Source organism: Salvelinus namaycush, chromosome 31, assembly GCF_016432855.1.
Source record: "Salvelinus namaycush isolate Seneca chromosome 31, SaNama_1.0, whole genome shotgun sequence".
Classification (NCBI taxonomy): Eukaryota; Metazoa; Chordata; class Actinopteri; order Salmoniformes; family Salmonidae; genus Salvelinus; species Salvelinus namaycush.
In genome coordinates this window covers 23,694,614-23,709,073 of record NC_052337.1, presented here as the reverse complement: position 1 = coordinate 23,709,073, position 14,460 = coordinate 23,694,614, and the positions used below count along the sequence as shown (strand labels likewise).

At 42.4% G+C, this 14,460-nt stretch overlaps 1 protein-coding gene across 1 annotated transcript in view; it reads right to left on the bottom strand.

The window, feature by feature from the left end:
* Nucleotides 1–14,460, bottom strand: part of mast4 (microtubule associated serine/threonine kinase family member 4) — a 182,125-nt gene that overhangs the window by 14,637 nt on the left and 153,028 nt on the right. Inside the window, exons 9-21 of the mRNA XM_038971316.1 lie at nucleotides 12,831–12,906; nucleotides 12,367–12,576; nucleotides 11,786–11,887; nucleotides 11,223–11,355; nucleotides 6,253–6,314; nucleotides 6,077–6,168; nucleotides 5,006–5,214; nucleotides 4,622–4,760; nucleotides 4,081–4,213; nucleotides 3,656–3,821; nucleotides 2,058–2,159; nucleotides 947–1,069; nucleotides 723–838 (exon numbers count right to left, since the gene is read on the bottom strand). Coding sequence (XP_038827244.1) covers nucleotides 723–838; nucleotides 947–1,069; nucleotides 2,058–2,159; nucleotides 3,656–3,821; nucleotides 4,081–4,213; nucleotides 4,622–4,760; nucleotides 5,006–5,214; nucleotides 6,077–6,168; nucleotides 6,253–6,314; nucleotides 11,223–11,355; nucleotides 11,786–11,887; nucleotides 12,367–12,576; nucleotides 12,831–12,906 — 1,663 coding nt within the window. The remainder of the gene's footprint in view (nucleotides 1–722; nucleotides 839–946; nucleotides 1,070–2,057; nucleotides 2,160–3,655; nucleotides 3,822–4,080; nucleotides 4,214–4,621; nucleotides 4,761–5,005; nucleotides 5,215–6,076; nucleotides 6,169–6,252; nucleotides 6,315–11,222; nucleotides 11,356–11,785; nucleotides 11,888–12,366; nucleotides 12,577–12,830; nucleotides 12,907–14,460) is intronic.

The following is a 14,460-nucleotide window of genomic DNA, read 5'->3' as shown; positions in this document are numbered from 1 at the left end:
CTACACCTAAACAACATCATCAATATATCCAGTTAGTATTGGGACACAGAGTCTGATACCATAGAAACCACAGTCAGTGGTTCCAAAATAGTGGCAGCAGCCACTGGTTAGCCACGGGTTAGACTATCAGGCTGTGCACAAAAAACTGGTGGGTAACAAAAACTCAAAAAGATCTAGGTAGGTAACTGAACAAAAACTCTTCCTCTGAGACATTCTTCTGCCTTAGAAGGCACTTTGTGTATTATTTTCAGAGGCAGAGCGTACTGCAATGCAGCACAACAATGTGTGCAAGTCTGTGTGTGTGTTTGCATTGTGTTCTAAGTTCTACCAAAATAGATCTGATTTGCAGCAGAAAATTTATGCAAAGCCGAGCTCTACATAACATACTGCAAGGGGGGTTGGGGGGAAAGACGCAAAGAATGTTATGGACCAAAAATCTATCATGTTGGGTTTTCATTGAAACCTGCAGAAATTTGTATGAACTACATACATTTTCTGTTGAGGGTAACTACCTCATTGATCCACCATTGTTTTTCAATCATATGGAGTAATATGGAAGTCAGTAAGCAGTAATACCTTGAGCAAATCTTTTGTAATTTATCGAGACAGAGAGAGGAGGGGCGGGTAGAGTGGGGGGAGATATAGACAGAGAGAGAGGGGGGGTTGGAGTGTGGGGGGGAGATAGACAGAGAGAGAAAGGTACAAAGAGAAAGACAACCCACCTTGGAGAATCTGTGAGAACAGGACGAGAACTGACGTAGCTCCACGTTGAAGTCTTCATCATTGGTATCCTCCTCTTCTTCCTCTGTCTCCAAGTGATGGTACCTATCTGATCGAGCTGTGGGGATAAAACATTAGTTACCATCTTTACTAACTTTCACCTTTGAAGTGGCTGTATTCTATAGTATAGGTTAGTGTACATTTTGAGAGCAGGAAGTAAACTCACTGTCAAAGTAGCTGGTGTCGTCCTCTGACTCCAGCTGAGGGATGAACTCAGCCTTCTGTCTCAGCAGACTGTCCCAGTCCAGAGTGTGGAAGAACTGGTGGTGCTTCACCTCATATGCACCACCTAAGGATGGATGGACATGCAGTACACATTAAGAACACATAGACACTCAGAGATACACAGATATCTTGCACACAAAAGCCTAGTGAATGCACACACTACAAACACACTCAAACACACTTCCGCTCCATCCAAGATAAAGGTTGACATTGGACAGCGGTGGCACTGCCCCAACACAAAAGGAAGAAGTGCAGACGCTAACATTACTTCCTCGCTTTATCATTGGCCGGCACCCAAAAGTCGTATCACCGGCCATAAATTATGCAGTGCAATTTCCTGCCGGTGACCTTTGAGGAAGAGACGGAGGGCCGCCTGCTGAATGGTTCGACTCGACCCAGGGGATTGGCTCTGATGAATGCAGTCCTATGTAACCTGATTAGATTGAATCTGCTACGCAGGAGACAAAGTCTACATCCTAAATGGCCCACTATTCCCTATGCTGCACTACTTTTGACCAGAGCCCTATGGGCTATATAGGGTGCCATTTTAGACGTAGTCAAACAGTGGGCGGCCCGTGGTCTCCGGTCAGGGACCATGTTTACAATCCGCAGATGCTGATGATGCGTGACCTTGCCCAGGTCGACATTCCTGAGGGGGCCCATTTACAAGGTAGCATTCTTATGTGATAAACTGTTTCGCCTATTTGGTTGACCCAATTTATCCCTCTGTATGTGATGAGAAGGCACATGGGCAGTTATGGGAATATACCACTGTCTGTACCTGGACTATTATATCTGAGGGGAGATAAACTGGTTGTAAACCTCTTAACAGTAAAAAGTTTCCTTTGTGCCCTGTGCTGAGTTTCAACAAACTAAAAGTAACCCACATAAATGTGCCAGAACTGTAGGTTCTTTACACATTGTCCTTTCCAGCACGGTTCCATCAACTATGGTGAATGTGAAACCAGGCCAGCCCAGTACAGCTTGGCTTGGCTCAGTAGTGTGAAAATGGTATTTGTGTGTGGCATGTGTTGTGCACAACTTGTGACTACCTGTGCCCATCCTCTCCAGGGGGTTCTGTCTAAGTAGGAGGGTGATCAGTTCCTGGGAGTCAGCAGGGGGAGCGTCCTCTCCCTCCGGCCAGTTGATCTCATCTGGGAAACAACACATACTCAGTTCGTTAGCACTTAGTAATATCCCAGAAACAACATATACTGCGTTAGCTAGTAGTTAGCAATATCCCATAGACAACACATACTGAGTTAGCTAGCAGTTAGCAATATCCCATAGACAACACATACTGAGTTAGCTAGCAGTTAGCAATATCCCATAGACAACACATACTGAGTTAGCTAGCAGTTAGCAATATCCCATAGACAACACATACTGAGTTAGCTAGCAGTTAGCAATATCCCATAGACAACACATACTGAGTTAGCTAGCAGTAAGCCACAGTTTTAACAGTCCCACAATTATAATCTGATTAATGAATGCTATTGTGCACTTCCTTAGACAAAGGTCATATTGTTTATTATTGACAACCTTCACTACCTCAAGGATGAGAAATTCAATTCATTAGTGTCTGTTCTCCAGTACTAAAATAATGTGTTATCCAGGTCTGAAAAAAATTATAATGATGTGATAAAAAAATCCTTGTGTCTGCATGTTTGTGTGTGTACCTCAATGTGTCTGTTTGAGTCTGTTCATGTGTGTTTGACCGGTGTAGACCGCTAGCAACAGTTGAGAAATACCAGTGTACACCAAACCAGTAGAATCTGTGCCATACCACGGTTGTCTCTTTGGCGCCATGAGGCCCCCATTTTAATCAAATTTGGGAGTGGGGCATGAATATGCATGGTGGCCCTCAGGCCTGAGTAGCGTGGCATTCAGCTCAGTGTGTTCAGAGCCCTTTAATTAACACTGGGTCCCTATGGTCTGGTATGATGGAGAGCACACCAAATCTGTCATGGCACCACATTAATTAACATAGGATAGATCGAGCTTATGTGTAAAGGATCAGTTTACAAAGAACATCGCATGCTGACATTTTAAACCATTTTTTCTTATTTGTTGCATAGAACAAGTAGGCGAATACACCATGTCTGTGCTATACACTTAAAATGGCTAGAAAATAATGGCCATAAGGAATTTTGCACAATATAGAGCACACCAAATCTGTCAAAGGACACCATTCAATTTCATAGGATAGATAGAGGGGGCTCTCTGAGGTTCCCTGTATAGACTCCTCTCTAAGAATTTCCACTGCTGACATTTTTTTTAAGTCTTATTCCTTTATTCAGCATAATGTGCTGTAAATGTAAAAAGGCTTTAACACAACAGCCATAAGGAAGTTATCATCAATTGGAACTTGAGAAATGTCTTTAGTTCTAATGTAGAGCCACATCCCACACAATCGGTTTTGTGCATAACATGCCTTGATCCCAAATAAATCGGAAAGATTGGCACCATCCAATTCCATACTATTTAGTTAGATATTGCCAATCTTTCCCATTCACTGGGGATAAAGGCCTTCAGATTTTTATCCTACTTAGTCATGCATTGATGTCAATGGTAAGTGAAATTTCAACATAATTGGAATTTAGGATTCGCCCTAAATGTCAACTCAAAAAGAGAGAAGAGTGAGACTGACCACTGATGACCTGTCCGAACAGTTCTTCTGGTGTGTCTCCAAAGAAGGGTACGCAACCCACCAGGAACTCATAGAGGATGATGCCCATGGCCCACCAGTCCACTGGTTTCCCATAACCCTGTCTAAGGATCACCTCTGGAGCGATGTACTCTGGGGTCCCACACACCTACACACACAGACAGAAGGCAACAGGTACTAGTAGTACGTTTTGGTGAAACGGTGAGGCTTGAAACTGTCATATTTGATAAACAATAACCTGAAAGCTGTAGGTATTCAGTCTGAGCATGTCAAACAGTGTTCAAACTGGATACCATAATGGTCATGTTCTCTCTGCTTGCTTGTTTTAATTATGAGAAACTATAAATGAGTGAGAAAGACTGGCCTATACTGTAGGTAGAATGCCAATCCATCTCCACACACTGTACCTGTTTATCAGAGAACTCTCGGGCGTCCTTCTCTATGTGTCCCTCATACAGGTTAGTGGTCATGTTCATCAGGCCCACCTTGGACAGCCCAAAGTCTGTCAGCTTGATGTGGCCCATGGAGGTCACCAACAGACTGGGGGGTGGGGGAGAAACACAGAAGCATCACATAGATACCAATGAAAATAGATCTCCAAATCTGGCTCAGAATACAATAAGTAAATGAGTGACTGCTTTGCTTGCTCTTTGGGATTTTAGGCTAGGTATCTGTAAAGCACTTTGTGACAACTGCTCATGTATAAAGGGCTTCATAAAATAAATGTGATTGATAGACATCTATGACCAAAGTGACTGTGACTATTTTAAAAACATAAAGATCAGCAGTCTGAAGGGTGTCTAACCAGATCTGTTCATGCAGTCTTGCCAACTACTATGACATGTCTTACTAGGGTAAGACAGCACTAACAGATCTGAGATTAGACTCTATCTATCTACATTCCCAGTGATAGTAGCTGACTATACTATAGAGATAATAGAGACTGACTTGTCTGGTTTGAGGTCCCTGTGGACGATGCCATAGTTGTGGAGGTACTCCAGAGCCAGCACCGTCTCAGCAAAGTACATCTTGGCCATGTCCACAGGCAGGGGGCCCATGTTCTTCAGCAGGTTGGCACAGTCACCGCCTAATGGCATACAGACACAGAATTGTCTTACTGAGTTAATTCTGACAATAAAATACTGTATACTACAATGAAGTACATTCAACATATGATTAATCCCAACCGAAAATTGGTAATACTTTTGGTAAATAATAGGGCTGAACAACATTAACCAGTATTTCTAGAGCAGTTTATCCCCCTGGTGAGCTTCCTGTCTTCCACAGTTTTGGTAAGAAAGAAAAAGTAAGGAAAAAATAATGGCTGCCTACCTTCCACATACTCCATGACCATGCAGAGGTGTCGTCGTGTTTCAAAGGAGCAGAACATTGAGACCACGAAGGGGTTCTCAGCGAAGGTCAGGATGTCTCTTTCCACAAACGCCTGCTGGATCTGGTTCCTCAGCATCAGGTTCTGTTTGTTGATCTTCTTCATGGCAAAGCGCTGCTTGGTCTCCTTGTGGCGCACCAGATACACAGCCCTGTTACAGAGAGAAGACAATACATCAGACACACAGTTCAGGCTTAGGTAAATCAAGCATATATTGCTCGGTCAGAGAATGACATTGTTAGTCATATGCAGGTAACTGCCAAAATAAAGAAAACACCAACAAAGTGTCTTAATAGGGTGTTGGGCCACTAGTCAGCAGAACAGCTTCAATGTGCCTTGGCATTCTACAAGTGTCTGGAACTATTGGAGGGATGCGACAATCATATAATTAGGAATTAGAATAGTAATTTAATAGGATCTCTATGGCGACACCATACTTCCACAATAAATTCCATCATTTGTTTTTTTGTTAATGGCGGTGGAAAAAGCTGTCTCAGGTACCGCTCCAGAATCTCTCATAAGTGTTCAATTGGGTTGAGATCTGATGACAGACACACACCATTTAAACTCCCTATGTTCCTTTGAGACCCCTCTTTCAAAGTCATGGCAGCCAAAATTATGGCCAAATGGGCATTTTTATACATGACCCTAAGCATTATGGGAGATGAAACACACCTGTGTGGAAGCACCTGCTTTCAATATACTTTGTATTCCTCATTTACTCAAGTGTTTCCTTTATTTTGGCAGTTACCTGTACTCTATAAAGATGGATTGAAATCACACATTCATAGCTCTGTTGAGAGGGAACACAATCTGTCAGTCCCGTGGTAGACTTAATCATGGCTTAGGAAGAAAACAGGACAGGTCCATGAATTGGAGATGGTAAACATAAGTGAAAAATGTCCTTTGTGTAAACCCAAATCACATACCCCATTCAAACACTAAATAACAGCTGAAACAGATTAGAATTCCATCATAACCATCCTCACTGATACCAGAGATGATGCTCTCACCCGTAGGCTCCGTTGCTGATGAGTTTGTTCATCTCAAAGTCCATCTCGCAGGGCTTTCGTCGGGATCGCAGGGCCGCTTTCAGACTCTGGGACTGGGAGGACATGAGAAACTTTATTCTACTGAAATACATCTAACCTGCAACTAAAAACTTGAATAAAATATGCTGAATACTCACAGAGTCATCTGTCTCAGGTGTTTCAGCTATCCCACTATCATAACTGGTCATCTGAGCAATTTCTATAGGAGCAGGACAGAGAGAAACAACATGTCAGCATTTCATTCAACTTCGCCATTTCAGCATTTTCACCTTCAGACATAAAACAGTCTTTGAATCCAGATGTCTTCTATATACTCCAACATTTAGTCAAAGCCTATAGAGAGTACTGTATATTAACACACTCTTTCTTTATTTGGCAGTTAAGAAACAGTCTGTTGAGCGGAGTCTGAGAAATCCTACAGGAGGGGAAATTACATGGAAACCAGAAGAGGCAGCAACACAAACACATGTCGGACATCCATTAAGAAAACCACAACTCCAGAACACTCCTGTGTGTGCGTGTGTCTCTTGCGTGTACATTCGGGTGTGTGTGCATCCCCTCCCATCAGCACTGTATGTACAGCAGGAGCTAGCGAATCAGGAGTGGGTTGTTCGGTCGTCCCAACAGTGACCCTAAACACATTTCTAATGTAACTTAGCATCTGTCCCTGCCTAGCTAGGAGGCTGCTTCCAGCACTCCAGGCTACTGGGCAAGAAAAACACACAGGATAGGCCCAGGGGAAATGAGTCAAGAGACATTGGCCAATGAGGACGGAGGTTAGTGAGCCAGTCTGTGTCGATCTGTTTCAGCTCTATAGGGAGACCATTCGTTCCTAATTAGTCAGAATGAACGCTGGGGTTTGAGTGGAGAGAGGAGAGGCACATTAGGATGGCAGTCAGTTCAGTACAGGACATTACTCTTCGCCGCCATCTTAGAACCTCTCTATTCTTGTTATATTAGCCTTGCTAGTTATATTAGCCTTGCTAGTTATATTAGCCTTGCTAGAAAAGTTAGCTGTAACGCTGACAATATTTTGGTCATTGGGTAGCTGGTACTTGTATTACTACTACAGAAGAACTAGTACTAGAAGTCATTCATCTTATCTAAAAAAAAAATTCTGCTCCAGCAATGCTTTCAAAACGTTAAAGACCAATATCGAAAACATAATTAGGATTTTTTTCAATTATCGTAGAAGTATTTTCTCTCAGTACATTACGGAGGGAGTTTTACGAGGACGTTAACGTTAATTAAAATGTGATAAATGATTTGCCGATGATTCCTCTCCTCCACTGAAACGAGATCAAGAAACCAATTTAGGCTGTAGCAATCTGATGAAACTGGTTGGGTGAAGTAGATTCACGATCAGAAATCTTATGCTTATATTCTCATCAGGTCATCAATGTAGCGTTGACAGGTGCTTCGAGAACAAAGCGTGAGAAGTGATTGGATGATATACAATACAATCTATTCACCTCACTGAATAATTGATTAAAAAAACACTGTTTTGCAATGAAGGTCTACAGTAGCCTCAACAGCACTCTGTAGGGTAGCACCATGCTGTAACCGGAGGACAGTAAGCTTCCACCCTACTCTGGGTACATTGACTTCAATACAAAACCTAGGATGCTCATGGTTCTCACCACCTTCCATAGACTTACACAGTAATTATGGCAACTTCCAATGGACATCCTCAAACCTATCAGAGCTCTTGAAGCATGACCTGACATGTTGTCCACCCAATCAAAGGGTCAGAGATTGAATCTAGTACTGAAAGCATCGGCTACATCTAGCTAGCACTGCAGTGCATAAAATGTGGTGAGTAATTGACTCAGAGAAACAATCTGAACAAAATAATTTCTTCAAAAATGGAGGAACAAGAAAGGGCTAGCTATATTTCAATATAATTTATATATATTTTTTACTTTCACTTAGCTAGCAAATGCAGCTAGCTAGTTTAGCATACTCAAACACCCGGCTCAAACAGAGAGATGCTATGTTAGCTAGCTGGCTATGACTATCCAACACAAGGAACTCTTCCAAGTCAAGGTAAGCTTTTGGTTTTATTAATTTTATTGTTAACAGAGCCTGCCGGTGTAACTGCTAAACTGCTTACTGACTATCCTGCATGATTGTAGCGGGTTTACTAACACGTTCTAGTAGCTATGTTGACTTGACGTTAACTAATATTGTGACAATGATATAGGCTGTGTGTAGCGGTTATGATATGAAGGTTTGGCTTTGAAAGGTTTTTCGCATGGTCACAGACAGCTGATGTGTCGTGCATTGAAGTCCACAAGCTAAGGCAAAAGGTGAGAGGAGGAGAGCACGTAGATGCAAGAAGGACTACACCGAGCTGTTTGTATGTGGCTCTGAAAGGGAACTGTTTGCGTGTGATCAGGGGTGTATTCAGTCCGCCAATTCTGTTTAAAAACATTTCTTAAACGGAAGCAAACGGAACGGGGATAAACATAACTGAATTTACCCAACAGAAACTCTCGTTGCAACTGTTGGACTAATGATTACACACTAGATCAGTCTGAACGCGGCCCTGCGATCCCGACGAAAGCCCTGCGAGATGGACTTTGAGATGAACAAACTCATCAGCAGCGGAGCCTACGGGTGAGAGCATCCTCTCTGGTATCATTGAGGACGGTTATGATGGAATCCTTATCATTTTCAGCTGTTATTTAGGATTTGAATGGGATATGTATTTTACTTAAAGGGCATTTTTCACTCATGTTTACAATCTCCAATTCATGGCCCTGTCCTGTTTTCAGCTATTAAAAAAAAAAAATCTTTGATATATTGAATGAGCTAATTATTTCAAAAGGCATAAAATGTATTTGGTTGTAATGTTATGTAATCAAGGGTGGTCAACCATCCTCCAGGAGAGCTAATGTGCAGGCTTTTATTCAAGTCCTCTCTAACAAACCACATTTCAAATCCAAATCAAATAAAATGTTATTAGTCACACACGCCAAATACAACAGGTTACAGTGAAATGCTTACTTATGAGCCCCTAACCGACAATACAGTTTAAAAATAATATGAGTAAAAAACAAAAGTAACAAGTAATTAAAGAGCAGCAGTACAATAACAGCGAGACTATACACGGGGGTACTGGTACAGAGTCAATGTGAGGGGGCAACGGTTAGTTGAGGTAATATGTACACGTAGGTAGAGTTATTAAAGTGACTATGCATAGATGATAACAACAGAGTAGCAGCGGTGTAAAAGAGGGGGGAGGGCAATGCAAATAGTCTGGGTAGCCATTTGATTAGATGTTCAGGAGTCTTATGGCTTGGGGGTAGAAGCTGCTTCATCTCAACACATTTTATTGATTGAATCACTGGTGCTTCCTGCTTTAATTTGAGCTTGTAAGCAGGAATCAGGAGGATAGAATTATGGTCAGATTTGCCAAATGGAGGGAGAGCTTTGTACGCATCTCTGTGTGTGGAGTAAAGGTGGTCCAGAGCTTTTTTCCCCTCTGGTTGCACATTTAACATGCTGATAGAAATTTGGTAAGACAGATTTAAGTTTCCCTGCATTAAAGTCCCCGGCTACTAGGAGCGCCGCCTCTGGGTGAGTGTTTTCCTGTTTGCTTATGGTGGAATACAGCTCCTTCAGTTGCGGTCTTAGTGCCAGCATCAGAGACTTCCTTAGATATCGTGAACCAGCTGATACATAGTCCCTTGTCTTACCAGACGCCGCTGTTCTGTCCTGCTGATACAGCATATAACCAGCCAGCTGTGTGTTGATAATGTCGTCGTTCAGCCACGACGACTCCGTGAAGCATAAGATATTACAGTTTTGAATGTCCCGTTGGTAGTTTAATCTTTCGCCTAGGTCATCGATTTTATTTTCCAAAGATTGCACGTTTGCTAGCAGAATGGAAGGAAGTGGGAGTTTATTCGATCGTCTACGAACTCTCAGAAGGCAGCCTGCCCTCTGGCCCCTTTTTCTCCACTTTCTCTTCATGCAAATGACGGGGATCTGGGCCTGTTCGTGGGAAAGCAGTATATCATTCACGTCAGGCTCGTTGCAATGTCCCATACATTGGATGCCCAAATAAACTGGAAGAATCTACAAAACAAATTTTGAAGCCACATAATACAAAAGAAAGGCCACATAAAAAAAATAAATGTAATTACTGTTTGCGATTCACAAACTTATTTGGATTCATCGAGATTGAACCGAATCCCAACTAATACAATGGTGAAATTAATAATTTGTTCAGTCAAAAATAATTGTTTAAATGAATTGTTCAAGAAAGTAAATCAACTTTGTATGACCTTATTCACGAGTGTCGGTGGAAAGTTTTAGGGATATGAAAACAATCATGCTAATAATAGTTAAAAACAGTTAATTACAGGGTACAATATATGTTTTGAATTGGCTACCTAGCTATTAGTCTGTTCTCTATCATATTTTATAGGCCTACCTGCCTGCCGCTGCAATGTTAGACTGTCTCTCTCTCCTTGAGCAACAGCCCACTCCTCTCGCACACATGTAGGTGATGTGCGCAATCAAAGTGCATTCCGATCTTGGCTTATATGTTGATATTTTTTTTAATTTTTAATTTTTTAACTGTGCCTAAAAAATGTACATCAAGAATAACTATTTGATATATTTCCATTACTTTTCCAAAACGTTTTAGATTTGATCATTTTCCAAAACTTTTCCCGGCCTGGAAAACACCATTTTAAAAGTCCAGGATTTTCATGACCGTACGAATCTTGTTAAAAGCATTGGATTGGTGCAAGCGTGGCTGGAGGGAGTTTCCACCATATTCCTCACACCAGTCCATTCCTTTTAAATCAATGAGGCACACTTTGGGAGACAGGTGAACAATTGGAACGTAGCCAGTGTCATCTGTAGAGCATGAATATCAAGGCTAGCACATCTTAGGTTTTACATCACAAAATAAGTTATCTTCTACATACTCAGAAACGTCTTGATTACTTGAATAAAGCAGGCCACCACTGGAATGCGTTCACAGCCCTTGCAGCTTTCAGCAGAAAGCACTCTTTTCAATCTGAATGTGTGATGTTTGGCTGCACCTCCACTGTCTATCTGCCAAACTCCTAAAAGGTCAAACCTGGCATACCTTCCAGGGGGTCCCGTGTGAGCCCCAGCTGGCTGATGATGTAGCGGGGGATGTCAGTCTTGATGCCCTGGCCCTCTTTGGCGTGACCCTCGGCAGCCTCCAACAGATGGTAGAACTCCTCTGGATCAAACTCCTGAGGAGAGGACAACACAGGTTTCACTACAACACTTCTGGAGTGCTGTTGGCTTTTCTCTGGGTTGATAATGTAACAATCAAACAATCAATCAATAGCAGGAGCGCGAGGAGGATGTATTGCATCTGTATGGCTCGTCACCAGGTCGCAAGCCTCCTCTTTATACAACAGAGACATGGATGGGATGTTTGTCAAATGACTCACATAATTGAAACCTAGTTTAGATAGAGCTACATGGTCATTTGTGTAGTTCTGATTAGCCATAGGACAGAAATAAGTCATATTTAGTATTAATGCCCAGAGATTTGACTAGTCACCCCACATGGTCAGGAAAAACTCCTGGCCCTAGTATAATTAGTGTAATATGTGTGAGTGAGCAGTCATTTCCATGTGCTTGGTAGCTAACTAGTGACAATCAGGCGAGACATACCAGGCATTCCAGGAGGCGCGCTGGCCTGGCGATGACGATGAGGATCTTCTTTACCAGCTCTTTGATGAAGTTCACCTCCTGGCTCTCCGACCGGGATGTGGACTATACACACACAGAACAGAACACACTCGCTCAACATTTTATACAGACCTGTGAGCTGATCAGTGCTCGGGAATGGAAGTACCATTAAGTAAGAGGGAGGGATTATCATAGTAAGCCTGCATGAGGGGAGAGGACAATGAGCAGTACAGAATATCTATATTTGTAATAGTGCTTAAAAAATGACTTTGCATACCGTAGAGGTAAAAGAGCACTGTAAACCAAATCATTTTCGTGAAAGAATCTGTTTGATTGTAAGTCCTATGCAGTAATGTGTACTGATATTGTAATTACACTGTGCTTATTACTATGGTAAAAGGTTGATGTATTTTAAAGTGAGGCAGGTGGCACCACACTACTCTTTATTGCTTTCTTTCCTCGTCTACTTTCCTTCATTATGCCAGATTATTAATATGGGAGTAGACGACACAAGGAAAGGTAACCACTTAACATTATTGAGCTGCACCAATAGTGTCACCCACCTCCTGGAATAGCTTCTCCAGCTTGTCGGTGAGCTCACAGAAGTAGCGCGAGGTGACGTGCCCCAGGCGGCTCTTCTCCAGGCAGTCGCGGACCAGCTCGATGATCTGATGGTGGGCGAACCCCAGCACACCGTCCGCTAGCGGCAGCACGCTCTCCGGGGAGCTCGTCCGGATGATCTCCTGGATCCTCTCCTCCATCTGGGCCGTGGCCTAGAGACATGGAGGGGTGGAAAAGGTTAGAAGGAGAGGACATGAGAGAGAGAGGGTAAAAAGGTTTAAAGGTGGTAGAAAGTGGTGGCAAAAGTGGTCGGAGAGGGTAAAAAGTTTAGAAGTGGCTAAAAAAAATAGCAACTCTTTTGTCACTGTGTAATAAACCTTATGTAAGACATTAGCATTTTGTTTTGATACCAAATGACAAATGTTAAGGCGATAAGGCATTATTAGTTCTACTGTTGGCCCCTCACCTTAGGAAAGCGTTCCTTGTAGACATGGTTCATCATAATAATCTCATGATCACAACAGGATGGGGATCTTCCAGGGCTGCAAACAAATAAGAATATAAAGGAAAGATCAGTACTTATATTACAACACAAACTGTATCTTACAGCAAAAAAATGCATTGATATACAGTGCATTCGGAAAGTACAAATTTAGAAATCCATGTTATTCACTTATTGCGCCAACGAGCGTTGCCAAGGGCTAAAATAGAAATCATTCCTATTTCTGACGCAGATCGCGCTGAAAGTCCTGCCTCTCCCATCTCCTCATTGGTTTACCCGTGCCATTGGTACACACGTGCCATCTCCTCATTGGTTATACCCACGTGGGTGATTGAAAGACGAACTGTTTTGCCGGTTGTCGTGGTAACACTATGAAAGTTTAGATGCGATCACCATATAAGTTCAAAGATGAAAAAGCCTGGAAGGAGGAGAGATGACTACTAACGAATCGGTTGGCCGTTTTATGTGTGGATTAATTGTCGGAGTAGAGGACCTTGTGGATTTCAGGTAAACTAACAACTCAATATTTATATCCCAGGACAAATTACCTAGCAACAGCAAGCAAAATAGGACAAATTAGCTAGCAAGTGCAAGCAAACTAGCTAAATTGCCATACATGTTTAATGCTTTTCGACCTGTCCCCAAATTAATATCATTGGTTCAGAGTTTGTTTTGATATTTTAACCTGCGTATCGTGATCGCGTTTGGTGTAGGGGGACAAAATAAACGTATGCACGATGGCGATTGGGTTCCGTGTTACTCTAAAACGTATTAAATCTATTTTTTTCATCAATCTACACACAGTACCCCATATTGACAAAGCAAAACAAAATGTTGCACAGTTATAAAAAATGTACTGAAATATCACATTGACATAAGTATTCAAACCCTTTACTCAGTACTTTGTTGAAGCACCTCAAGCTCTGTCAGGCTGGATGGGGAGTGTTGCTGCACAGCTATTTTCTGTTCTCTGCAGAGATGTTCAAGTCCAGGCTCTGGCTGGGCCACTCAAGGACATTCAGATAATTGCCCCAAAGCCACTCCAGCGTTGTCTTGGCTGTGTGCTTAGGGTCGCTGTCCTGTTGGAAGGTGAACAATCACCCCAGTCTGAGGTCCTGAATGCTCTGGAGCAGGTTTTCATGAAGGATCCCTGTACTTTTCTCTGTTCATTTTTCCCTCAATCCTGACTAGTCTCCCAGTCCCTGCTGCTGAAAAACATCTCCACAGCATAATGCTGCCACCAACATGCTTCACCGTAGGGATGGTGCCAGGTTTCCTCCAGACATGACGCTTGGCATTCAGGCCAAGGAGTTCAATATCCGACAAGATCATCTTGTTTCTCATGGTCTTTTGGCAAACACCAAATCAAAACAAATGTTATTGGTCAAATGCGCCGAATACAACAGGTGTAGACCTTAGAGTGAAATGCTTACTTACAAGCCCTTAACACACTTAAGGTATTTTCTTAACTAAGAGATAAGAAAAACAAATATTTCAACAGCAGCAGTAAATAATAGCGGGGCTATATACAGGTTCAGAGTCAATGTGTCAATGTGCGGGGGCACCGGTGACAAGGTAATTGAGGAAATATGTC